Here is a 27042-nt window from a genome sequence, read left to right on the forward strand (position 1 = left end):
TCTGCTCCTGTTTGTGGGAGAAGACGAGATTACAAGCTGCCCAGCTCAAGAAGGAAAGGAGTATCTACACTTCCCTGTCATATTTTCCTACTGACAAAGGAATTAAGATGAAGAATTTGGGTTAATTGAGGGATAAGACTGGGGTATGGATGAGGTTTTACATCCTAAGATACTTCATTTGCTAAAATAGAAGCACTTTTATTGTACATGGATCTCCTTCCTAAACCTCTTTGTCTTCAAACTCCCTTCCTCCATGGCAGAACTGAACAAGCACCATATGTCAGAGCCTCAAGTTAAAAGCTCTATGATGAGTTAGTTTTAATGGACCCATTACCAGTCCGTGTGGTTTCTGTCATGAGGAGCTCAGGTGGCTTTTTGTTGAGATCAAAATCAATGAGCCATTTGTCCCAGCTCCACCTGTCCTGAGGCAGCACAGGCTCCACTGTGCCATTTCTAAATGAAAATTGAATCTCCTAAAGAAGCCAGGCCAAAATCATGAGGGAGTAGTCACGAAAAATAACTTAGGTAATTTGCTGGGTATTCATCTAACAGATACCACCTTCCCAAAGTCCAGGCTACACTTTACGAGGCTCTTTGCTCTGTAAGCAACCTTTCAATTGGTAGTGTTTCATACCCATGCCCATGCAGAAGAACAAAAAGCCACTTCCACTGTAGAAACATGAGCTGCAATTATGCAGTAAGATGTGCTCAGTAGCTGACCTGCTGCAGTAGTTTTGAGGCAGTTTTAGGCAGGAGGTACTGCCATAATATTTCACAAGAAAATTATCAAGTATCTAAACTATGCAGTATTATGTTATTTTCTACCTCGAATATTGCCAGCACATGGCTTAAGGAAGAAAGGTATTTACCAGCCATCATAGATGAAAAAAATTAAAATAAAAAAAGGGCTTTTAAGGAAATCAGAGTGATAGCTACCAGTCATTTTCCAGCTTTGCAGGATTTCGGTTCAAAATCAATCTAAACAAGCCAGCATATGTCTAGCAAGAAGGAAATCACAGTTCAGGTTTGCTCCTCCACCCAAGCTTTGTTATATCAAAGATGGATGGTATTCTTTTCCAGCTCTCAAGAGATGTGTCATAATGTACGAATAAACAAAATATCATGCATAGAAATACTTCATAGATTGTAGCAGTTCCTTTGAGGGGAGCTCCCCAGGGAGTCCCCGGAGGGCCCCCTGGGCTGTGAGTTCGCTGGCAGCAGCAGGCACACAAGGAGACTCCACACGGCTTCTGAGGTTGCTGATTAGATGAGGGTTTATTGGGGTCCCAGCTCCGGGTGTAACATGGTTTCAGAGGGAGAAGGGGGAAAGGGAAAGGGAGGGGGAGAGAGGGGGAGCCTAGGGGAGAGATGGGCCATGAGAGAATCTGGTCTTCCTCGCACAGCTTAAGAGGGAAATTCAAAGTGGATGCGAAATAAGATTTGGGTCAATGGGATTGCAGATTCATGGGACTTCAGAGGAGGAACACAGCTTGGAATAAACCATATATTTTCAAGAGGTACATTTTCGAGATAGAGCATACTATTTGAATAAAATGCAACACCACAATAGATTAGTAAGATAGATGATAGATAGAGAGAGAGAGAGAGAGAGAGAGAGAGAGATAGATAGATAGATAGATAGATAGATAGATAGATAGATAAGGCAGACAGAGATAGATGAATGCACATGCTTGTATCACTTTACAGAGAAAGGGATAGGGAAGTGAGAGGTTATTCTTTTCCATACATGGGAAACCACCTTTTTCCAGAAAAATCAGCTTCCTTCTTCAGTGAATACCAGGGTACCTGAAGACCTCACCAAGAAGGCCCTGTGATGCCAATGGCCTGTGCATCCAGCAAGTCAAGAAAGTAAGGCCTGGCTCTTAATACTACAGTGGTGTTAAAGAGGTTTATTCTCGGTTTTTGGTACCAAGAAAAACAAACTGAAGCCAGTTACTGTAAAATGCCTTCACAAGCACCAGTGCAAATCACAACCAAAGGAAGGATGAAGCCAAGGTGTCCCACAACCATGGCCCAAGCAGCCAGAGATCCTCCTTCAACCCTGGCTGCACTGAAGCCCCACTGACTGCCAAGAAGAAAAGCGCCCTACTGAGAGCAAGCAAACTTAACCCTCTCCCATGACACAAATTTAGAGAGAAAAAAATTTTAAACCCCCACACCACCAGCCACACTTCCCAGTGAGAAGGGTTGGAACTCTCTGGCCCCCAGCACTTGCCCGGCAGGCAGGTTCACAAAGGTGCTGGGAGCTAAGCTGTGCTCTCCTAGGGAACAGAGCCAGCCTCCCTTCAGTGGGAGAAGGCGCGGCCTCAGCTGTAGCCCCGGGTGCCTGCGGTGGCCCAGGGCACGGCCATGGCTGTCAATGTGTTGGGCTGCAGCACAGGGCAGGCCGGAGCTCAGCAGCCTCAGCAGAGCCCAGGGCCGCGGCCCTTCCCTGCCGGGGCCCGAGCCTGGCCCGGCCCGGCCTGGCCTGAGCAGCCCGGACTGGCCCAGGGGATGGGCTGCGCCCGCCCGCTGTGCCCACAGGCTGGGCCCAAGCCTTTGCAAGAGGCTTTCTCCCAGCTTGGCAAAACCTCGGCCAAGTGTCCCTGTGCTGTGCTGAGAAGAGTAAGAAACCCCCTCAAATTTAGCCCTGCTGCCCAATGCATGAGGGATCCCTGCACACCTTAGGAGAGGCCAACAATACTCCTTTGTGCCTCATGAGGGATCCCTGCACCCCTCAACAGGGACCCCAAAATATCCCTTTGTGCCTCGTGAGGTCCAGGCCCAGCTGATCCCCCAGAAGTAAATGTGCCCTCAGCCCAGGGACGCTCAGCATGGGCTCCCCCATCCCCTCGGGGCCCCGCCGCTGGCCACAGCAGCCCCTGCCTGGCTCCTGCCTGCCCACACCGTGGCCATCCACAGCTGCTCCTGGGCATGGAGCTCAGCCAGTGCTGGTGCCGGGTGGGCTTTGCTGCTGCTACCACATGCACATAGCTGCGAAAACTCTAATTCTTTATTTAAACATAAAATATGGGACAATCTCTGCCCTGCCAGACAAGTGCTGCCCACCTTCATTCCTGGCCGGGGAAGAAGACCAGGCGACTCAGGGGGAGAGGGTCTCGTTGAGGAGGGGTGGGTTTTGGGACAGCCTCATGGCGGGGATGCAGCCATGGCAGGGCAGATAGGGGCAGAAGTGAAGAACTGGGATAAAGTTTCAGGTTCTCATTGCCTCTGTTTTTAGGTGCGTCTTCTGAACATGCACAGGAGAACCTGTGAAGAGAGGAGGTGGCTGAGGCCACAGCTGCCAGTGGCACACAGGGACCCTCCTGCACAGCAGGGCCCAGAGCTGGCAAGGCTCCCCAGCACGGCTGGAGCTGCTGGCACAGCTGGGCCCAGCTGGACAGCTGCCCCTCAAGGCCCCAGCCAGCAGGGCACGGCTCTGGGCAGGGTCCCTGGCCAGCAGCGGGCCCCAGAGCGCCTCTGCCTTTCAAGGGCAATCTCGGCCCTGCTCTCTCTCCTCCCCACCTCCCTCTGCCTCTGCCCCGTGCCCCTGGGGCTGCTCTTGGCCAGGCAGCCTCAGTGGGAGCCAGCACTGGCTGCAGACCCAGCGGGCCCCCAGGACAAGGCCCAGCAATTAAGAGGCCAATGGAAGCACTGGGCAGCAGCAGAACCTTCAGCAGAGTTCTTTGGAAAATCATGGACTGGCCACAGCTCCACTGCAAACTCTCTGGGAATGTTCCCTGACTATGAGCAGCCTTTAATGGAAGCTGTGTGAGGTGGAGAATCGCAAAACACTCACCATTTTCTCGTCCAGCAATACCAGATTCTGGCAGAGCACAAAAGCAGGCACAGTGCTGCGCTAGCCACAATGGCCATCAACTTAATCAAACAAGGTGTTCCCCAGCAGAAAGCTCTTATGCTTTTCCATGTGTAGTCAGAATCTGTTGAGGTCTCGGCTGCATCTGTGGGAGCAATGGGGAGCGTGAGCCCGTGCTGTGCTGCACTGCTGAAATGCAGTGTGGTGGATACGGGCAGGATGTTCTCACTCCCTGTTTCCCCCACAGCTGGGGCCTGCAGGCACCTTGCTGCCCCTTGGCACAGGACTGCTCAGTACCCAAACCCCTGACCCTGCATGCCATAATTCCTCTATGCTGTGCCCTTCTGTTCCAACTAACACTTGTCAAAGACATGGATAAGGACAAGGAAAATGGCCAGGATTTTGGAGCTGCTCCAAGGCCCTCTCTCCTGAAAAAAGCGGCCCCTCCAGATGTGCTCAGAGACTGGGAAATTGCAGGGGATCTTAGGGTGTGCATGGCCTGTGGTGCATGGATGCCTTCCCACCGTGCCGGGCACGGCGTGTTCACATGTGCAGCCAAAGGCCTCCGGCTGCTGAGTCCCAGGGGAAGGCTGAGGGAAATGCACCCACCACTCTGGCTGTCCACACCACTCCGTTTTTGTTCCAGATGTTTGGAATGCTCCAGGGACTTACAAGCTCCTATAGGTTTCTTCTTCCTTCTTGGAGGACCTTAATAGAAATATTTCCATTTCCCAGGAATGGATCCCACAAAACGAAGTCCCAGCCTGTGGGGTCAGCAGGCACACGCTACTCACCCCTGCCATGGGAACAGGGCTTGTGTGCAACATCCACCAAAGTCCTCCCTGCAGACACACCTGTAACACAACAGCCAGAGAAGCTCCTGCCATCTCTGCTGATCTGCACGGGCACCACTGAGCCGCAGGAGCGGTGAGGGGATCGCGCAGGGCGAGGGCACACACGTGCCTGGTTCTGTGCTGGCACCTGCAGCGATGCCCCCCTGGCCAAGCTTTGGGCTCAGAGCTGGCAGCTCTCCCAGGGGAAAGGCCTTGACCTACCCTCAGCATCTCCCAGAGCCTCAGTAATGGGTACACGTTGGGAATTCAGATCGTCTTCATCAAAAGTATTATCTTCGCCATCAGGCGCGTCTTCATCATCAGGTTCACCTGCAAAGGATGGATACAACAGCTCCTGACACTGCAGAAGATTCTCCTTCAGGCCCGAGTGGCAGTAAGGGCACCTGGGTGACTGGTGCCCTCCAAGGCACTCCCTCAGCTCTGCCTCCCACTCAGGAGCAGGGGCAGGGGGACCTCGTGCCTGCAGTGGCCCCACACTGGGATGGAAGCAGCCCCTTGCAGGGCAGTCGGGGAAGAAAGGACTCCCTGGAGCTGCCAGCAGCTCTAAACCCAGCCACAGGCAGGGCCAGGGCTTGGCAGTGGCAGCAGGAGCAGCTCAGGCTCCCTGGGGCCGGCAAAGGAGCTGCCAAAGGCTCAGTCCTGGGGCACAGCCCTGGGCCCGGCCCCTTCCCTGTCTGCCCTTCTCAGTGGCTGCAAAAGAGCACATGGAAGGACACACTGGCATTGGCCACAGGAGGAAGATGGACAGCTAAATGCTCCTTCCTCCCACTGACAGCAATCCAGTGGGATCACTGTTGGGTACAGGAGTACAAATTTGGAGGCCAGGATTTCCAGAATCCATCAAACTTCAGAGGATCTTAAGGGAAATGACAGAGGAATATTACTCTGGACAATGATTGCTCTGTTAGCAAAGAGTTGCTGAAAACCTACCATCACCAAGCTCCAACATCCTTAAACTGTGCTTTAACAGCGTTTCCCAGTGATGGAAGTCACGTTCCAGTCTAGAAAGGAGCACAGATGGGAACTGTTCCATGCTGTGCTAGGATCCCCTTGTATAGGGAACCGAGCACTGCAAGGGGGTCAGGTAATGCTGTGTGCCTGCACTGCCAAGCAGCAGAGAGGGCAGCTGAAGCCTCAGCAGGGCTCAGGCCCAGGGGCACAGCAATTACCTCCTGGGCCTGTGCCTGGCAGCGCCTCCCTTCCTGCAGCAGAGGCTGCCATGGAGCCAGTGCTTCCTCTGGGAAATGCCGCCTTCAGCACAGGCTTTCTTTCTATCTCTGCAGAAAGGACAAGGGACAGCTGAATCAGGTGTGGCTCTTCCCCAGTGGGAATGTGGCATCTTCAGGAGGCAATGCTTGTCACCAGGTTACTGGGGCTGCTCCAGGGCCCTCCCTCCTCCAAAGAGCTGCCCCTCCAGATGTGCTCAGAGACTGGGAAATTGCAGAGGATCTCAGGGTGGGCATGGCCCATGGTGCAGTTTGGGATCCCTGTCAGCTGATGCCAAATGCCTTCCTGCAGAGGCTGGGCAGAAGCTGCAGCCAGGCCAGGCTGGGAAACAGCCCTGCAGGGCGTGAAAGCAGCAGCAGCAGCAGCGGGGCAGCGAGGCTGCCATGGATCCCTTCCCACTGTGCCGGGCACGGCGTGTCCAGATGTGCAGCCAAAGCCCCTGTCTGCTGAGTCCCAGGGGAAGCAGGAGGGAAATGCACCCACCACACTGCCTGTCCACATCACTCAGGACCCTATCCATGTCTTTGGATGCCTCCAGGGACTTCCTGTCTCCTATAGGTTTGTTCCTCCCTCTTGGAGGACTTTAAGAGAATTATTTGCATTTTCCCTGGGAGGGATCCCACAAAACGAAGTCCCAGCCTGTGGGGTCAGCAGGCACACACTACTCACCCCTGCCATGGGAGCGGGGCTTGTGTGCAGCAACCAGGAAAGGAGCCTGAAAAGTCTTTCCTGCAGACACACCTGAAACTCAACAGCCACAGAAACTCCTGTCACCTGGTGCCTACCAGGCTGTCAATGATTATTCTTTTAGGAACATTGACAACATACCAGCAGGAGGCTTAAGAGGCTGAAAATCTTCATGGAGCCAAGCTGCTGGAGAAGCCTTCCTACCATGCTCATCTAGAGGGGAGCACAGATCTGATCAGACCCATTTCCATCGTGTGCTGGGATCCCCCTCTCCCTTAGGGAACTGGGCACTGCAAGGGGGTCGGGTAAGGCCTTGGCTGCCAGATGTCAGTGGACAAGGCCAAAGCTGCACAGGGGCATGGGGAGCTCTGGAATGGCTCTGGTCACACTCCACCCTCTTTGCAGGCCCTGTGCAACGTCCCTGGAGGGGCGGCAGGAGTAGCCCAGGGCCCGTGGGGGCTCTCTCCCTCCCACAAAGGAAATCCACACTAAATCCTTGGGGAAGACTGCAGCAGGCAGTGCCACAAGTGTCCCTCCCTACCTCTGTCCCTCCTTCTGCGGCAACAGCTTCCCCAGCCCACATGGACATACCCAGGCCCTCTCAGGACACACTGGAGCCTTACTCTCCCCCTCGGCCCTTTCCCCACCATGGACACCCTGTGCAGTGGCTCCCAGGTTTCAGTTTGTGTCCCCCACGCAGGGACCCCAGCAGGACTGCTCAGTACCCGAGTGCCCCTGAGCCTGCTCGGGATAATTCCCCTGGGCTGTGCCGGTCCTCTCCGGGCTCTTTCCGCATTGCCAAGCAGCAGAGAGGGCAGCTGAAGCCTCAGCAGGGCTCAGGCCCCGAGGCACAGTAATTACCTCCTGGGCCTGTGCTTGGCATCGCCTCCCTTCCTGCAGCAGAGGCTGCCAATGAGCCACTGCTTCCTCCGGGAAACTCAGCCTTCAGCACAGGCTTTCCTTCCATCTCTGCAGAAAGGAGAAGGGACAGATGAATCAGGTGGGGCTGTTCCCCAATGGGAAGGCGGCATCTTCAGGAGGCAATGCTTGTTGAAGACATTAATAAGGTTCAGGAAGTCATCCAAGCTTTGGAGCGGGACCAGGACCCTCCCTCCTCCAAACCACCACCCCTCCGGAGCTGCCCAGTGACCGGGAAATTGTTTGGGCTCCCTGGCAGCTGATGCCAAATGCCTTCCTGCAGAGGCTGGGCAGAAGCTGCAGCCAGGCCAGGCTGGGAAACAGCCCTGCAAGGCATGAAAGCAGCAGCAGCAGTGGGGCAGCGAGGCTGCCATGGATCCCTTCCCACTGTGCTGGGCACGGCGTGTCCAGATGTGCAGCCAAAGGCCGCGGCTGATGAGTCCCAGGGGAAGCAGGAGGGAGATGCACCCACCACGCTGGCTGTCCACCTCACTCAGGACCCTATCGAAACCCTATGTGTTTGGATGCCTCCAGGGACTTCCTGTCTCCTCTTGGTTTGTTCCTCCCTCTTTGAGGACCTTAAGAGAAGCATTTGATGAAAGAAACACATTTTTTACACTGTTTGTTATGAAACCTTGGCAGAGGTTGCCCAGAGATGTGGACATCCATCCCTGCAGACATTCAAGCTCCTGCTCTGAGCAACCTGACCTAGTTCAAGCTGTCCCTGCTCACTGCAGGGCATTGGGACTAGATGGCCTTTAAATGTCCCTTCCAAGCCAAGCCATTCTGTGCTCCTGTGCACCATCAAAGCAGTGATGCATTAGTGCTGGGCTGATTATGCTGGCACCTGTATTTTGGTAGTTGTGCCATTTAGCAATTGGCCATGAGAGGATTGATGGGCTGGGCAGTGAAGTCTGCAAATAACACACAGTGTGCTCAAGGAGAAAAAGGAGAGCAACACGGATTCCAGTTCAGGTAAATGCCGGCATTTTGCTGCCCATTTCCAGTTAAGAAATAAAGGAATGTCCTGAAGATCCCTTCATGTGGGTTCATTATTGGCCATATCAGTACTTGTGTTCTGTAAAACAGGTAAGTTGTTACAGCTTCTTGCCCCATTTATCCCTGGATAAACCCCAAATACTGCATTGCTCCTTGCCTACTTTCTTCCAAGTCAGGGCAAATTTTGTTCATTACTGAGTGGGACATATTCATCTGTTCACAAGCAAATTCCTCTTGCCACTCTCACAATGGCAAGACTGCTTTGATGATTTGCTCTAATCGGACTGTAACTAAGGCCTACCACTCACTAGAATTAAAGCTAATGCATTGGGAGGCAAAGTGTTGAGTCATTTCTCCTGGAGTCTGGCACTGTAGAGAGTTGTTCTGTAAGTAAATGACATCTGAAGACAGGTGTAGTCTACCATACTTCTGGCACACTAGAAGTGAGAAAACAGCCTTTGAAACAGCATTTTATTCTTTCTTCCTTTTCCTCCTCCTCCCAGGAATTTTAATCTCTGAGTTCTAAGCTCTTCAGCTGCCTCACAAACATTGTTTTAATTCAGACAGGCATCCATGCATGGAGCCACAAATCAGGACCGTGGTGTGAACCTTGAAGCAATGTAGGTTTATAGCACTGAAAATAATAATCCAATACCCAGGTTAAGCCAAGCCTATTGGTTATTTCCCTAATAACTCTACCTATCCTCAGAGATGTTTCAAAAACAATCATTGTAAAAGCTAGGAGCGGGGAGAGAGAATGTTATCAAAATTACAAATAGAGCTTTCTGAGATCTTTATATTCCTATAAAAAGAGAGTCCAAACTATTCATCTATGGAACATTAACTAAGAAGTGAACAAAAGACTGTCAAAGAAATTGCTTGGGGAACAAAAAACCCATAAATAAAAACAAGCTTAAATGTAGATAATAAGTAAACCATCATGCTGACAAAAAAACCAGACCTGCCAAAACTAAAACCAATAAGGCTGTTTCATCTATCTTAATTTAAGAAAAACAAAACAAAACAAAACAAAAAGAAAAAAAGAAAAGAATCAGAGATTCTCAAGGGCATTACTAAATACAGAAACTTTAAGGTATTGTGAAAAACATGAAGGAAACTGCAATTCACAGATGTGACCTAGAATTTGTTAGTGGATTTGTTGCAGAATTTCTGAGAGCAGACTGGAAAAGCATAGGGGCTGATCAGACCACGTGTGGGCATTCACAGCATTCTGACGAATTTATAACTGGAGGGAGGAAAAGCAGCACACAATTCCTGGGACAATCTCTTTGCTGGCTGTGGACTTTTTGACAGTCTGTCCCCTGGGGCTGGGGGAGCTGTCACGGGGCAGGGAGGGCCAGGGGTAGCAGTGGCTGCTCAGGGATGGCTTTGGCCCGTGTCCCTGGCAGCAGCCACTGCCCAAGCAGCTGCGCTGCCCCCGGGCTCTCCTCCCGGCCTGCTGGGCTTTGTTGGGTGGCACAGCATGTGCCAAGGGCCGGCAAGGTGCCTGCAGGCCCCAGCTCTGGGGGAAACAGAGAACGTCCTGCCCGTATCCACCGTGCTGCCAGCTCAGCAGTGCAGCACAGCACGAGCTCATGCTCCCCATTGCTCCCACACACGCAGCCGGCACCACAACACGTCTTCCCGATGTCCAGAAGGGCCTCGGAAGGGGCTTCTGCAAGGGAGCAGGCTGCTGGGTAGGGTTAATGGCAGGCCTGCATTTTTTGGAGTTTATCTTCATCTTATTCTGGGTCCAAATTAATTTTTACTGGAAGAGAAAATGGTGAGTGTTTTCTTCATCTTTCGCTGAAACAGTTTCTTATGAAAATCTAATGCAGACTGGAAACATTCGCAGGGAGGCCGCAATGGAGTTGTGGCCAGTCCATGGTTGTCCAAATAACTCTGCTGAGGGTTCTGCTGCTGCCCAGTGCTTCCATTGGCCTCTTAATTGCTGGGCCTTGTCCTGGGGGCCCGCTGGGGCAGCAGCCAGTGCTGGCTCCCACTGAGGCTGCCTGGCCAAGAGCAGCCCCAGGGGCACAGGGCAGAGGCAGAGGGAGGTAGGGAGGAGAAAGAGCAGGGCCGAGGTTGCCCTTGAAAGGCAGAGGCGCTCTGGGGCCCGCTCCTGGCCAGGGACCCTGCCCAGAGCCGTCCCTGCTGGCCGGGGCCTTGAGGGGCAGCTGTCCAGCTGGGCCCAGCTGTGCCAGCAGCTCCAGCCATCCTGGGGGGCCTTGCCAGCTCTGGGCCCTGCTGTGCAGGAGGGTCCCTGTGTGCCACTGGCAGCTGTGACCTCAGCCACCTCCTCTCTTCACAGGGGAGCCTCTGGACCGCAGCTGAAGGACAGTGGCTGGACCTCACACCCAGATAACTTGAGTAGCTCCTCCAGCAGTTAGAAGAACCTGGGCCTGTCATCAAAAGCCCTCAGTGGACAACCCCAGAACAGCTGGCCTAGAGGAGGAAATCAGCCTATCCCTGTGGAAATCCCAGTGCCACCTCCACTCCCTACAGGAATCCCTGAGCCGCCTCCGCTACCCATGGGGATCTTCAAGATGCCTCCACCCCCTCCCAGTCCATCTCCACCTATGCAGCGACCCAGAACCAGTTCAGCAATTTCCATACCCAGCTGAGACCACCCCCTCCTGATTGCCCAAAACGCTCACACCAGCCCTCCAAATGACACTGAAAGAGCCTCCATGCCACACCACCTACTCCCATTCCAGGGCAGGGTTTGGCCCAGATCTTCTGATACAATAAAGTGATGGAGCTGTCATCCCAGTGTCCAGATGGTAGAACCAGCAAAGCCCACCCAGGATCAGAACTGGCTGAGCTCCATGCCCAGGAGCAGCCGTGGATGGCCACGGTGTGGGCAGGCAGGAGCCAGGCAGGGGCTGCTGTGGCCAGTGGCGGGGCCCCGAGGGGATGGGGGAGACCATGCTGAGCGTCCCTGGGCTGAGGGCACATTTCTTTCTTTGGCATCACCTAGGCCTGGACCTCCTCCAGGGCCATGCCCAGGAAAAGAGGAAAGCCATCAAGAGCATCGCCAGGGACACAGCCTGACCAGCAATGTCAGTAGGCAAAACAAAAATTTTGCTGAGCAATGGCTCATTGATGAAGTAAAACATTTACATTCGGGGCAATCCATTCATACAGATGGGGGCACACTCTGAGGGCACAGCTAAGGCCATGAGGTCACAGCAGGGCTCTGAGGTCACAGCAGGCTGAGGACACCGCAGGCCCTGAGGTCACAGAGGTGCCAGAGCCCTGTGGTTGCACAGCAGCACAAGGACCCAGCAGTCAGTCCTTGAGCACAACTGTTGCGGCAGCAGCGGCGGTGGCAGCAGCGGTGCTGACATTGGGACAGCGGTGTCAGGACAGCGGTGGCAGCAAGAGCTGCGGGACTGGCAGAGGGCAAGGCAGCATGGCCCTTGCTCTGCGCCTCCTACTCCTGCTGCTCCTGGCCGTGGCCCTGCCTGCCAGGGCTGCCCAGGCTGCTCCGCTGCAAGCGCGGGGAGCAGGTGAGCTGGCAGCCTGGCTGCCCTTTCCCGGCACAGCGCTCCCTGCTCCCCGGGAAGCGCTGGGGATGGTTTTGCCCAGGGCTTTAGGGAGGGTTTCCTCTGTGGGAGGGAGAGAGCCCCCACGGGCCCTGGGCTGCTCCAGCCACTACTCCAGGGATGTTGCACAGTGCCTGCAAAGAGAGTGGAGAGTGACCAGAGCCAGTCCAGAGCTCCCCATGGCCCCTGTGCAGCTTTGGCCTTGTCCACTGACATCTGGCTCCCACAGTCTTACCCGACCCCCTTGCAGTGCCCAGTTCCCCAAGACAGAGGGGGATCCCAGAACACCATGGAAATGGTTCTGATCTTTGCTCCCTTCTAGACTGGGATGGTGTCATGGACTATCTGGATGCCCTATCGGATAATGACTTGAAACCCCCGGAGAATGCTGGAGGTAAGTTCTCTGTGAGCCTTTCAGAGAAAATACTCTGTGTCCATGCGGCAAGAGCTCAGTCATATGGCATTTCCCTTAACATAATCTCAGGATTGAAAGAATCTCGAAAATTTGCCCTGCTCCCGACTGAGGCCCTGAGTGATCCCACAGGATTGCTATCAGTTGCAGGAAGGAGCATTTAGCTGTCCATCTTCCTCCCGTGTGCAATGCCAGTGTGTCTTTCCATGTGCTCTGTGCAGCCAGGGAGAAAAGCAGAGAGGGAAGGGGCCGGGCCCAGGGCTGTGCCCTGGGGCTGAGCCTTTGGCAGCTCCTTTACCGGCCCCGGGGAGCCTGAGCTGCTCCTGCTGCCACTGCCAAGCCCTGGCCCTGCCTGGGGCTGGCTTTAGAGCTGCTGGCAGCTCCAGGGAGTCCTTTCTGGCCCGACTGCCCTGCAAGGGGCTCTTTCCATCCCAGTGTGGGGCCACTGCAGGCACGAGGTCCCCCTGCTCCTGAGTGGGAGGCAGAGCTGAGGGAGTGCCTTGGAGGGCACCAGTCACCCAGGTGCACTCACTGCCACTTGGGCCTGAAGGACAATCTTCAATCACTTTCCATTAAGGTCTTCCTAGATGGAAGAACCAAGACGCTGGAGACAGCAAGTCGCTGGAGGCTGCCAAACTTCTGGACAAGATGCTGAGTGACCTCGAGAGACGTCGTGGTGGGTGCATGTCCCTCATGCTTCCCCTGGGACTTCAGCAGCCAGGGGCTTTGGCTGCACATCTGGACACGCCGTGCCCGGCACAGTGGGAAGGGATCCATGGCAGCCTCGCTGCCCCACAGCTGCTGCTGCTGCTGCTTTCATGCCCTGCTGGGCTGCTTCCCAGCCTGGCCTGGCTGCAGCTTCTGCCCAGCGTCTGCAGGAAGGCATTTGGCATCAGCTGACAGGCTGCCCAAACTGCACCATTGGGCTGAGATCCCCTGCAATTTCCCAGTCACCAGGCAGATCAGGAATGGCAGCTGTTTGGACAAGAGAGTGCCCTGTCCAATCCCAAAAGTTTTATGATTTCCAGATCCTTATCCATCAATTTAACCAGTATTGTCTCCTGAAGATTCCAACTCCCAGAAAGGGGAACATCTGTACCTAATCCAACTGTTCCTTTTTCTTTCTGCAGAGATGAAACGAAAGGCTGTGCTGAAGACTGAGTTTCCTGGAGAAAGCAGTGGCTCATTGGCAGCCTCTGCTGCAGGAAGGGAGGCCATGCCAGGCACAGACCCAGGAGGTAATTGCTGAGCCTCTGGGCCTGAGCCCTGCTGAGGCTTCAGCTGCCCTCTCTGCTGCTGTGTGTCAGTGCGTGCCCCTCCAGGGATGTTGCACAGGGCCTGCAAAGAGGGTGGAGAGTGACCAGAGCCAGTCCAGAGCTCCCCAGGCCCCTGTGCAGCTTTGGCCTTGTCCATTGACATCTGGCTCCCACGGCCTTACACGACCCCCTTGCAGTGCCCAGTTCCCAAAGGCAGAAGGGGATCCCAGCACACCTTGGAAATGGGTTCTGATCTATGCTCCCTTTCTAGGTGAGGGTGCTGGGTTAGGTTCTCCAGCAGCTGGGATGGAAGGTGGTTTGGAACCCTTGGGAGCTTCTGCAGGTAATTTCTCAACTTCCCCTCACAGAATAATCACTGACAAATTGTCAGAAACCAGGTGACAGGAGCTTCTGTGGCTGTTGAGTTACAGGTGTGTCTGCAGGAAAGACTTTTCAAGCTCCAGGGCTGGTTGCTCCACACAAGCCCAGCTCCCATCACAGGGGTGAGTAGGCTACCCCTGCTGTCCCCACAGGCTGAGCCCTGGTTCTGTGGAATCCATTTCTGAAGAAATGGAAATACTTTGTCTTAAGGTCCTCTGAGATGGAGGAAAAAACTTACAAAACAAAGTAAGTCCCTGGAGGAATCCAAACAAGCAGACCAAATCTTGACTGGACTGGAGATACAACGTGGTGGGTGCATTTCCCTCATGCTTCCCCTGGGACTCAGCAGCCGGGGGCTTTGGCTGCACATCTGGACACGCCGTGCCCGGCACAGTGGGAAGGGATCCATGGCAGCCTCGCTGCTGCTGCTGCTGCTTTCACACCCTGCAGGGCTGTTTCCCAGCCTGGCCTGGCTGCAGCTTCTGCCCAGCCTCTGCAGGAAGGCATTTGGCATCAGCTGACAGGCTGCCCAAACTACACCAAAGGGCATGCCCACCCTGAGATCCCCTGCAATTTCCTGGTCTCTGGGTAGATTAGAAAGGGAACTATTTGGAGAAGGGAGGGCCCAGGAGCAGACCCAAGAGCCTTTGCTTTTCCCTGATACTTATGCACATCATTGACACGTAGTGTTTCCTGAAGATGCCACCTCCCCAAAGGGGAATGCTTCCACCAGATCCAGCTGTCCTTTTTCCTTTCTCCAGACGTGGACCAAAAAGCTTTACAGAAGGCAGCACTTCCTGGAGGAAGCGATGGCTCAGTGCCAGCCACCGATGCACAAAAGGAGGAGATGCCAGACAGTGCCACAGAAGGTGATTGCTGTGCCAGGCTCAGTAAGGCTCAGCATTCCTGCTGGGCTCCTTCCATGGGAGACACGTCCCAAAACCTGGGAGCAGCTGCACAGCGTGGCCATGGTGGGGAAAGGGCAGAGGGGGAATGCAAGGATCCCATGCCTCCTGACAGAATCTGACCCTGTCCCCTGGGGCTGGGGGAGCTGTCACGGGGCAGGGAGGGCCAGGGGTGGCAGTGGCTGCTCAGGGATGGCTTTGGCTCGTGTCCCTGGCAGCAGCCACTGCCCAAGCAGCTGTGCTGCCCCCAGGCTCTCCTCCTGGCCTGCTGGTCTTTGTTGGGTGGCACAGCCTGTGCCAAGGGCCGGCAAGGTGCCTGCAGGCCCCAGCTCTGGGGGAAACAGAGAACGTCCTGCCCGTATCCACCGTGCTCCCAGCTCAGCAGTGCAGCACAGCACGAGCTCACGCTCCCCATTGCTCCCACAGATGTTATCAATGAAACAGGAATATATGCCCCGGATCCAGTGCGCTTCCCAAGAATTGTCTGCCCTGAGGATGTGCGCAGGACCTGCATGATAGGCACGGTGGTGACAGTGATCACTGTGCCACTTGTTCTGATAGGCTGCTATCTTGGCATTCGCAAGCTGTACGAGCTCAGACGGTCAGTTGTTGATTTTTCTTCACAGTTTTCTTATAACTCTACTCCTGGCATTGGTAGCCTGACTGGGAATCATGCTGCAGTGAAGCTGAGGCCAGTCTATGGTTGTCCAAATATCTCTGCTGAGGTTTCTGCTGCTGCCCAGTGCTTCCAGTGGCCTCTTAATTGCTGGGCCTTGTCCTGGGGGCCCCGCTGGGGCAGCAGCCAGTGCTGGCTCCCACTGAGGCTGCCTGGCCAAGAGCAGCCCCAGGGGCACGGGGCAGAGGCAGAGCAAGTTCTCCACAGTATTTGGGCAGCACAGCTCAGGACAGGACAGGACAGGACAGTGCTTATTTAGTAGCCCGTGTAAATTTCATGGTAGCAGTGGTGTTGCAGGTCAAGCAAATTTGCTCCAGTTCAGTGTTAAAACAAATCCAACGTGATGAAGGTTTGGCTTTGGCCTTGAGACTTTGCTCTTTGTGTGAGCCCTGCTCTGGCTTGATTCCCAATCAGTCTTGGAGCCGCTTTTGGGCAAAGGGTCGTCCCAGCCCTGAGCCTTGGCAGTTCTCTGGCCTCAAAGGGAGAGCTGAGGCTGCACTGCACATGACTGGGGTTCAGGGCTCCATCATCAAAGAGCTTTGACATGTTTAAATTTCTGTATTCTTACTACATGGTTTTTGTTATGAAATTCATTCATTAGTTTTTAAAACTTAGTTGTAAAAAACCTTCTTTTCCAGTGCTTCTTCCAGTTATTTGATATAGTCAGTGATGGCCTAATTATCCCATGGCTGAATTAGAAGACTGTAAGTATTATAAAATGAAATAATGTTGACACTCTTAGGTCTTTCACAGATTCCTGAAACTTATGTTGGTTTGGTGTGACCAACAGAAGAGTTTGGCTCTGCTTTTAATTGAAACAAGCAGCAGAGCTGGAACCTGTTGAAAAGAGTCTCTTCGCTTCATATCTAAAGCCAACTGCCAGGGTTCTTTATTGAGGAATATAATATCTGTATTTCTCCTGACAAGTAGCTGATAGAAATGAGGGATTTGGACTCTTTGGGAAGCACTGACCAGTTGGGCATTGGCTCTCTGAAGCTCAGTCTGTAATAACCAATCTTTTTCAGAAGAGAATGTTCCGTTTCTTCCTGGCCCTCACACTCTTGCATTTGTGTTCAAAAACACTTCCTGAAAGAAATTTACAACAGCTCCTTGTGGTCCCTTAGTTGACTTTTCTCTCTTTCTCCACAGACGCAGATGCAAACCTGGATGATTCCATTAAAAAAGCTGGAAAGCAGATCCTGGAGAAGAGGGCATACATCTGCTCCCACCCACTGGACAGGACCTTCTGATTCCTCCCTGAGAGCAGGCACTCATGAATGTCAGTCAGGGAGGAATTTGCTGCAGTTCCCGCATTTGGCATCTTAAAAGCATCTGTTATTTAATGTCTTTGCTAAATATTACTGTGTAAAATAAAATTTCTTGCTAACCCAAATTTCATAGGAAAAGGATAAAAAAAGATTTTTTTTTTTTTTAAAGCTGCTCATTCATTGAGCAAGGCTGAAAGACTTGGGGAATGAGAACAGTTCTGTTTGGGAGGCACCTCCAGCTCTCTTGTCCAGCAGCACCATCAGGACACTGAGTTCCCAGTGTCCAGGGATGGTTTTGCTGTCACCCTGAGGGACAGCACTGGTCCCTGACATCCATCGGGCCTCTGAGCCATTGTCCACAACCCCCTGGATGTGACCAGCCAGGCAATTCCTCATTCTCCAAACTGTGCCTCATCAGATCCTTAGCTCACCAAACAAGGATGCTGGGCAGGGCTGATGTGTCCAGGGCATTACAGAAGTGCAGAGTGGTGGCATCTGTAGCTCTTCCCTTGTGCACTGAGGCAGCCACTCCATCATGGAAGGCCTCTGGCTTGGTCAGGCAGCACAGACCCACCGTGTGCTCCTCAAGGTTTCCTTTGGCATATCAAAGCATTGAAGAGCTTGGATGGTTTCCCCCGCTGTGTTATTGACTGAGTGTGTCCTTTGAGGACCACAAGAGGAAGCAGAGCCTTCCATTGCACATGAAGAGCAAATGGTGAAGTAAAGGCTTCACCTTTCCTATGAAACAAAAGGGCTGTGTGAGTGAGGGCCCTCCCAAGGTGCCAAACTTCCATCTGGGAAGCTGCTGACAGGAGGGAGTGGGGTACTCGTCTCCAGCCAGAGATCACTCACTCCTCAGCATCGTGGGCTGTGGCTGCCAGTGCCTGAGGAGCTCAGAAATCCTTGGATGTGATCTCCTGGGCCAGTGTCCAGAACACAGAGCAGTGAGCTTGACTGGGGGGACTGGCCCAGCCCTTGGACACAACTGCCAGGTAGGATAAGCTCCCTCCCCAGAAAGGAAAATTCCAGCCCTGAGATCCATCTCCACCCAGGCCATGAAGTCACAGGAGGATTGTGAGGTCACAGCAGGATTGAGGGTTACAGCAGGCTCTGGGGTCACAGAGCCTGTGGTTCTACAACATCACAATGTCCAGCCCCTCCGTCCTTAAGAAGTGATGCTGACGTTGGGACAGCGGTGACAGGACAGCGGTGGCAGCAAGAGCTGCGGGACTGGCAGAGGGCAAGGCACCATGGCCCTTGCTCTGCGCCTCTTCCTCCTGCTGCTCCTGGCCGTGGCCCTGCCTGCCAGGGCTGCCCAGGCTGCTCCGCTGCAAGCGTGGGGAGCAGGTGAGCCGGCAGCCTGGCTCCCCTTTCCCGGCACAGCTCTCCCTGCTCCCCGGGAAGCGCTGGGAATGGCTTTGCCCAGGGCTTTAGGGAGGGTTTCCTCTGTGGGAGGGAGAGAGTCCCAAGGGGCTCTGGGAAGCCCCATTTCCCATTCCTGTCCCAGAATGTTACACAGGGAAGGGAAGGAGGGTGGAGAGTGGCCAGGAGCCAGCCCAGAGCTCCCCAGGCCCCTGTGCAGCTTTGGCCATGTCCATTCACATCTGGCTCCCACAGCCTTACCCGACGCCCTTGCAGTCCCCTGTTCTCTAAGGCAGAAGGGGATCCCAGCACACACAGAAATGGTTCTGGTCTTTTCTCCCTTCTAGATTTAGATCACAACTTGCATGACTTGGAAGTCCTGCTGCTGAATGACACTTTGAATGTCTTGGACAATGCTGGAGGCAAGTTCTGCATTTCCATTTTTACTGGCAGAATAATCCGTGTCCATGTGGAAAAAGCTTACTCCTGGGCCATTTGTGTTCAGGTTAAGTCAGGGTGGAAAGATTCTGAAAACCTTGCCCTGCTCCCTTCTGGAGCCCTGAGGGATCCCACAGGATCGCTGTCAGTGGGAGGAAGAAGCATTTAGCTGTCCATCTTCCTCCCATGTGCAATGGCAGTGTGTCCTTCCGTGTCCTCTGTGCAGCCAGGGAGAAGAGCAGAGAGGGAAGGGGCCCGGCCCAGGGCTGTGCCCCGGGGCTGGGCCTTGTGGGCAGCCTGAGGATCTCCTGCAGTGCCACGGGAGCTCTTCTGTCCTGCCTTTCTTTGCAGCTGAACCTGCTGGTGAAGGTGGTGCAGCTTCCCAACCCACGTCCACGGCTGAGCCTCTGGGAGATGGTGAGGGTAGGTCAAGGCCTTTCCCGTGGGAGAGCTGCCAGCTCAGAGCCCAAAGCTGGGCCAGGGGGACATCGCTGCAGGTGCCAGCACAGCACCAGGCACGTCTGTGCCCTCACCCTGCACGATCCCCTCACCGCTCCTGCGGCTCAGTGGTGCCCGTGCAGATCAGCAGAGATGGCAGAAGCTTCTGTGGCTGTTGTGTTACAGGTGTGTCTGCAGGGAGGACTTCTCCATCTCCTTTGCTGATTCCTACACAGAAGCCTGGCTCCCATCGCAGGGGTGAGTAGTGTGTCCCTGATGACCCCACCTGCTGAGCCCTGCTTTTGTGGGATCCATTCTTGGGAAACGGAACTACTTTCTCTTAAGGTCCTCCGAGAGGGAAGAACAAAGGCAAAGGACAGAAGAAACCCCACGAGTCAAACAACATCCTGAAACAAATCGAGACAGAAGTGCACAAAGGGCATGGTGATAGCATTTCCCTCATGCTTCCCCTGAGTCTCAGCAGCCAGGGGCTTTGGCTGCACATCTGGAAACGCTGTGCCCGGCACAGCGGGAAGGGATCCATGGCAGCCTCGCTGCCCCACAGCTGCTGCTGCTGCTGCTTTGACGCCCTGCTGGGCTGCTTCCCAGCCTGGCCTGGCTGCAGCTTCTGCCCAGCCTCTGCAGGAAGGCATTTGGCATCAGCTGACAGGCAGCCCAAACAGCACCACTGGACTGAAATCCTCTGCAATTTCCGAAATCCCAGGCCCATCCAGAGTGGTGGCTGCTTGGAGGAGGGAGGGCCATAGCCAGCCCCAAGGCACTGGAGGGATCAGGATTTTCCTGATCCTTATCCATGACTGCGACATGTATTGCCTCCTGAAGAGGCCACATCCCCAGTGCGTAATGATTCCATCTGATCCAGCTGTGCCTCTTCCTTTCTCAAGGGATGGATAGAGAGGCTCTGTGGAAGGTGGCATTTCCTGAAGGAAGGGAGGAGATGCCAGGCACAGGCCCAGGAGGTAATTGCTGTGCCTCTGGGCCTGAGCCCTGCTGAGGCTTGAGCTGCCTGCCATCTGTGCTGCCTGGCAGTGCTGAAACAGCCCGGACAAGAGTGGCACAGCCTGGGGGAATTATCCTGAGCAGGCTCAGGGCACTCGGGTACTGAGCAGTCCTGCTGCGGTCCCTCCGTGGGAGACACTTCCTGAAACCTGGCAGTGACTGCATGGGGTGCCCATAGTGGGGAAAGGACAGAGAGAGAGATCAAGGCTCCAGTGTGTCCTGAGAGAGACTGGATATGTGCCCTTGGGCTGTGGGAGCTGTTCCATGGGCAGGTGGGCAAGCAGGAGGGAGGGACAGAGGTTGGGAGGGATAGTTGTGGCACTGCCTGCTGCAGTTTTCCCCAAGCATTTAGTGAGGGGTTCCTGTGTGGGAATGAGGGAGGACCAGGGCCCTGGGCTGCTCCAGCAGCCCCTCCAGGGATGTTGCAAAAGGCATGGGAAGTGTGTGGAGAGTGACCAGGAGCCACAGGCTCCCACAGCCTTACCAAACACCCTTGCAGTATCCAGTTCCTTAAGGCAGAAAGGGATCCCAGCACACCATGGAAATGGTTCTGATCTCTACTCCCTTTTAGATGGGGATCACGACTTAGATTACTTGGAAACACTGGTGAATGGTGGTTTGAAGACCTTGCCAGATGTTGGAGGCAAGTTCTTAATGTACATTTCCTGACAGAATAATCAGTGTCAATGTGGCAAGAGTTCAGTCAAGTGGCATTTCCCTTAAGTTCCTCTGAAGGTTGATCAGTTCAGGAAATCTTGCCCTGCTCCATTCTGGAGCTCTGAAGGATCCCACAGGATTGCTGTCAGTGGGAGCATTTAGCTGTCCATCTTCCTCCCGTGTGCAATGCCAGTGTGTCCTTCCATGTGCTCTGTGCAACCAGGGAGAAGGGCAGAGAGGGAAGGGGAAGGGGCCGGGCCCAGGGCTGTGCCCCGGGGCTGAGCCTTTGGCAGCTCCTTTGCCGACCCCAGGGAGCCTGAGCTGCTCCTGCTGCCACTGCCAAGCCCTGGCCCTGCCTGGGGCTGGCTTTAGAGCTGCTGGCAGCTCCAGGGAGTCCTTTCTGCCCCGATTGCCCCGCAAGGGACTCCTTCCATCCCAGTGTGGGGCCACTACAGGCACGAGGTCCCCCTGCTCCTGAGTGGGAGGCAGTGCTGAGGGAGTGCCTTGGAGGGCACCAGTCACCCAGGTGCCCTCACTGCCACTTGGGCCTGAAGGAGAATCCTCTGTAGGGTCACAGGAGCTGTTCTGTCCTGCCTTTCTTTGCAGCTAACCCGGTTGGGGAAAGTGATCTGGCTTCCCAACCCACGTTCAGGATTGAGCCTCTGGGAGATGCTGAGGGTAGGTCAAGGCCTTTCCCTTGGGAGAGCTGCTGGCTCAAGGGCCCAAAGCTGGGCCAAGGAGGCAGTGCTGCAGGTGCCAGCACAGAAACATGCACGTGTGTGCCCTTGCCCTGCACGATCCCCTCATGATTTCTGCTCAGCACTGGCAGCTGTCTGGGGAAGGGAGGGCCCTGGCCCAGCCACAAAAGCCCAGATACTTCGTGAAACTTTTCCCCAATTCTGATAAGCATGCTGCCCTGAAGATGCCAGCAAAGAAATGGGGAATTGTTCCACTGATCCAACTGTCATTTTCTGTTTCTCAAGTGATGGACTAAAAGGCAGGGCTGAAGGAGGTGTTTCCCCAAGGAAGCAGTGGCTCATTGGCAGCCCCAGCTGCAGATAGGAAGGCGATGCCAGACACGGGCACAGGCACAGCAGGTAATTGCTGTGCCGGGCTCAGCCCTGGCCGGGGCTGTGTGGCAGCAGCTCTTCCCCCAGGGCCTGCCCTTGCCCAGCCCGGCAGCAGCCAAAGCTGGAGGCGCCTGGGCTTCCAGGCCTCTGGAGCTCGCTCAGAGCCCCGGGGAAACGGGACTGGTGCAGCAACGTCCCTGGCGCTGCAGCTGCTGCGGAGCTGGCCCTGAGTGCCCAGAGGCCCAAGGCACAGGAGCAGCCCCGAGCGGGAGCTCTGCCGCCAGCCCAGGGCCAGAGGCAGCCCTGGCTCCTGAGTGAGCAGGGGCTGCGCTGGGTCCTGACAGGGCCTGAGCCTGTCCCCTGGGGCTGGGGGAGCTGTCATGGGGCAGGGAGGGCCAGGGGTGGCAGTGGCTGCTCAGGGATGCCTTTGGCCCGTGTCCCTTGCAGCAGCCACTGCACAAGCAGCTGCGCTGGCCCCGGGCTCTCCTCCCAGCCTGCTGGGCTTTGTTGGCTGGCACAGCCTGTGCCAAGGGGCGGCAAGGTGCCTGCAGGTCCCAGCTCTGGGGGAAACAGAGAACGTCCTGCCCGTATCCACTGTGCTGCCAGCTCAGCAGTGCAGCACAGCACGGGCTCACACTCCCCATTGCTCCCACAGATGCAGCCGGCACCACAACACGTATTCCCAATGCCCAGAAGGGCCTGGGAAGGGGCTTGTATAAGGGAGCAGGCTGCTGGGCAGGGTTAATGGCAGGCCTGCTTTTTTTGGAGTTTATCTTCATCTTATGCTGTGTCCAAATTCATTTTTACTGGAAGAGAAAATGGTGAGTGTTTTCTTCATCTTTCCCTGAAACAGCTAATATGAAGATCTCATGCAGACAGGGAACATTCCCAGAGAGTCTGCAGTGGAGTTGTGGCCAGTCTGTGATTTCCAAATAACTCTGCTGAGGGTCCTGCTGCTGCCCAGTGCTTCCATTGGCCACTCAATTGCTGGGCCTTGTCCTGGGGGCCCCGCTGGGGCAGCAGCCAGTGCTGGCTCCCACTGAGGCTGCCTGGCCAAGAGCAGCCCCAGGGGCACAGGGCAGAGGCAGAGGGAGGTGGGGAGGAGAAAGAGCAGGGCCAAGATTGCCCTTGAAAGGCAGAAGCACTCTGGGGCCCGCTCCTGGCCAGGGACCCTGCCCAGAGCCGTGCCCTGCTGGCCGGGGCCTTGAGGGGCAGCTGTCCAGCTGGGCCCAGCTGTGCCAGCAGCTCCAGCCATGCTGGGGAGCCTTGCCAGCTCTGGGCCCTGCTGTGCAGGAGGGTCCCTGTGTGCCACTGGTAGCTGGGGCCTCAGCCTCCTCCTCTCTTCACAGGTGCTCCTGTGGATCTTCAGCAGATGAGCCTAACAACACAGGCAGTGAGAACTTGAGAGTTTATCCCAGCTCTTCACTTCTGCCCCTACCTGCCCTGATGTGGCTGCATCACCATCACGAGGCCGTCCCAAAACCCACCCCTCCTCAACGAGACCCTCTGCCGCCAAGCCCCCTGGTCCTGTTCCCTGGCCAGAACTGATGGTGGGCAGCCGTTGTCTGCCAGGGCAGGGCTTGGCCTATATTTTATGTTAAAATAAAGAAATTGAGTTTTCACAACTATGTCCGGTTGGTGGCAGCAGCAAAGCCCACCCGGCACCAGTAGTGGCTGAGCTCCATGCCCAGGAGAAGCCGTGGATGGCCACGGTGTGGGCAGGCAGGAACCAGGCAGGGGCTGCTGTGCCCAGCGGCGGGGCCCCGAGGGGATGGGGGAGCCCATGCTGAGCGTCCCTGGGCTGAGGGCACATTTCCTTCTGGGGGATCAGCTGGGCCTGGACCTGAAGAGGCACAAAGAGATACTGTGGTGTCCCTGCGAGGGGTGCAGGGATCCCTCATGAGGCACAAAGGAGTATTGTTGGCCTCTCCTAACGTGTGCAGGGATCCCTCATGCGCTGGGCAGCAGGGTTAAATTTGAGGGGGTTTCTTACTCTTCTCAGCACAGCACAGGGATACTTGGCCGAGGTTTTGCCAAGCTGGGAGAAAGCCTCTTGCAAAGGCTTGGGCCCAGCCTGTGGGCACAGCGGGCGGGCGCAGCCCATCCCCTGGGCCAGTCCGGGCTGCTCAGACCGGGCCGGGCCGGGCCAGGCTCGGGCCCCGGCAGGGAAGGGCCGCGGCCCTGGGCTCTGCTGAGGCTGCTGAGCTCCGGCCTGCCCTGTGCTGCAGCCCAACACATTGACAGCCATGGCCGTGCCCTGGGCCACCGCAGGCACCCGGGGCTACAGCTGAGGCCGCGCCTTCTCCCACTGAAGGGAGGCTGGCTCTGTTCCCTCGGAGGGCACAGCTTAGCTCCCAGCACCTTTGTGAACCTGCCTGCCGGGCAAGTGCTGGGGGCCAGAGAGTTCCAACCCTTCTCACTGGGAAGTGTGGCTGGTGGTGTGGGGGTTTTAACAATTTTTTCCCTCTAAATTTGTGTCATGGGAGAGGGTTAAGTTTGCTTGCTCTCAGTAGGGCGCTTTTCTTCTTGGCAGTCAGTGGGGCTTCAATGCAGCCAGGGTTGAAGGAGGATCTCTGTCTGCTTGGGCCGTGGTTGTGGGACACCTTGGCTTCATCCTTCCTTTGGTTGTGATTTGCACTGGTGCTTGTGAAGGCATTTTACAGTAACTGGCTTCAGTTTGTTTTTCTTGGTACCAAAAACCGAGAATAAACCTCTTTAACACCACTGTAGTATTAAGAGCCAGGCCTTACTTTCTTGACTTGCTGGATGCACAGGCCATTGGCATCACAGGGCCTTCTTGGTGAGGTCTTCAGGTACCCTGATATTCACTGAAGAAGGAAGCTGATTTTTCTGGAAAAAGGTGGTTTCCCATGTGTGGAAAAGAATAACTTCTCACTTCCGCATCCCTTTCTATACAAAGTGATACAGGCAAGTGCATTCATATATCTCTATCTTCCTTGTCAATCTATGTATGTATGTATGTATGTATGTATGTATCTATCTATCTATCTATCTATCTATCTATCTATCTCTCTGTCTCTCTCTCTATCTCTCATCTATCTTACTAATCTATTGTGGTGTTGCATTTTATTCAAATAGTATGCTCTATCTCGAAAATGTACCCCTCAGAAATGTATGGTTTATTCCAATCTGTGTTCCTCTCCTGAAGTCTCATCACTCTGCAAACCCCTTGACCCAAATCTTATTTAGCACCTACTTTGAATTTCCCTCTTAAGCTGTGCGAGGAAGACCAGATTCTCTCATGGCCCATCTCTCCCCTAGGCTCGCCCTCTCTCCCCCTCCCTTTCCCTTTCTCCCTTCTCCCTCTGAAACCATGTTACACCCGGGGCTGGGACCCCCCAATAAACCCTCATCTAATCAGCACCCTCAGAAGCCGTGTGGAGTCTCCTCTCTGGAGAGCTGGAAAAGAAAACCATCCATCTTTGATATAGGAAAGCTTGAGTGCAGGAGCAAACCTGAACTGTGATTTCCTTCTTGCTAGACATATGCTGGCTTGTTTAGATTGACTCTGAACTGAAATCCTGCAAAGCTGGAAAATTACTTGTGGCCATCACTCTGATTTCCTTAAAAGCCCCTTTTTTTCATTTTAATGTTTTTCATTTATGGTGGCTGGTAAATACCTTTCTTTCTTAAGCTGTGTGCTGGCAATATTGGAGGTAGAAAAAACCATAATACTGCATTATTTTAGATACTTGATAGTTTTCTTGTGAAATTTTATGGCAGTATCTCCTGCCTACAACTGCCTCAAAACTAAAGCAGCAGGTCAGCTACTGAGCACAATTTACTGCATAGCTGCAGCTCATGTTTCTACAGTGAAAGTGGCTTTTTGTTCTTCTGCATGGCTATGAAACTCTACCAATTGAAAGGCTGCCTACAGAGCAAAGAGCCTTTTTTAGTGTAGCCTGGACTTTGGGAAGGTGGTAGCTGTTAGATCAATACCCAGCAAACTACCAAAATTATTTTTCGAGACTACTCTCTTATGATTTTGGCCTGGCTTCTTTAGGAGGTTCAAATTTCATTTAGAAATGGCACAGTGGAGCCAGTGCTGCCTCAGGACAGGTGGAGCTGGGACAAATGGCTCATTGATTTTGATCTCAACAAAAAGCCACCTGAGCTCCTCATGACAGCAACCCCACGGACTGGAAATGGATCCATTAAAAATAACTCATCACAGAGCTTTTAACTCGAAGCTCTGACACATGGAGCTTGCTCAGTTCTGCCATGGAGGAAGGGAGCTTGAAGACAAAGAGATTTAGCAAGGAGATCCATGTACAACAAAAGTGCTTCTATTTTAGCAAATGAAGTATCTTAGGATGTAAAACCACATCCATACCCCAGTCTTATCCCTCCATTTACCCAAATTCTTGGTCTTAATTCCTTTGTCAGTAGGGAAATATGACAGGGAAGTGTAGATCCTCCTTTTCTTCTTGAGCTGGGCAGCTTGTAACCTCCTGTCCCACAAACAGGAGCAGACAACCAGGAATGTTGTCTTCATATTTTTGGAAAGTTTTCCCTGTGTTTGTTTTTGCCCTGAAGTAACTGAGATTCACTGGAGTGTTTGCAAGCCATAAAGGATGGATTTATTTGGGTTGCTAGAATCTTTCATATTTTAGATCTTTTCTGCTGCACAAGAGCCTGGCACTTGCAGAACTCTTGCCCCATGCACTTCTCCAGTGCTTCTTGCAGTGATGCTTTGGGAAGCACTCAGGAAAAGTGCCATGTTCATGTGTGGTTTATGGAGCCCACAGGACAGGGAAATGTCTTTGCAGTGGGCACTGCCTTTTATTCCCAGGAGTTGTTATTGCTGTGGGCACTGGCTGTTACTCCAACAACTGTGTCATTTATTCTACTGGAATCCTTGTGAAAAAGTTCTTCTTTGCCATTGAGATTTTTGATCTGAAACAGCCCAAAGTTTTCCATCTCACAGGTTTCTGATGGTGGTTTTTCCTTTCCAGTCTGTTGTTGGCTCAGGAAGATGCTGCTTCGATTCTGAAGGCCCCCATACATGGGTACCAAGCTGAAAGTTCTCCAGTGCTCCACAGCAGCCCAGTTATCCACAGGAGGGCCAAGAGCAGCTCCAGAAGCTCC

The 27042-nt window shown here is 54.2% G+C and overlaps 2 protein-coding genes across 2 annotated transcripts in view; one reads left to right on the forward strand and one right to left on the reverse strand.

The window, feature by feature from the left end:
* The window catches only part of LOC135307302 (uncharacterized), a 126353-nt gene that overhangs the window by 54692 nt on the left and 44619 nt on the right, over nucleotides 1–27042 (reverse strand). The window lies entirely within an intron of this gene.
* Nucleotides 12387–17063, forward strand: LOC135308299 (uncharacterized). Its single transcript, XM_064433240.1, has 10 exons — nucleotides 12387–12444; nucleotides 13040–13138; nucleotides 13593–13700; nucleotides 13990–14061; nucleotides 14150–14221; nucleotides 14310–14408; nucleotides 14861–14968; nucleotides 15431–15605; nucleotides 16319–16384; nucleotides 16830–17063. Exons 1-9 carry the CDS (start codon nucleotides 12387–12389, stop codon nucleotides 16341–16343), a joined length of 816 nt encoding a protein of 271 aa, XP_064289310.1. The 3' UTR covers nucleotides 16344–16384; nucleotides 16830–17063.

The sequence above is a fragment of the Passer domesticus genome, chromosome 9 (genome assembly GCF_036417665.1).
Source record: "Passer domesticus isolate bPasDom1 chromosome 9, bPasDom1.hap1, whole genome shotgun sequence".
In the NCBI taxonomy this organism is placed as follows: Eukaryota; Metazoa; Chordata; class Aves; order Passeriformes; family Passeridae; genus Passer; species Passer domesticus.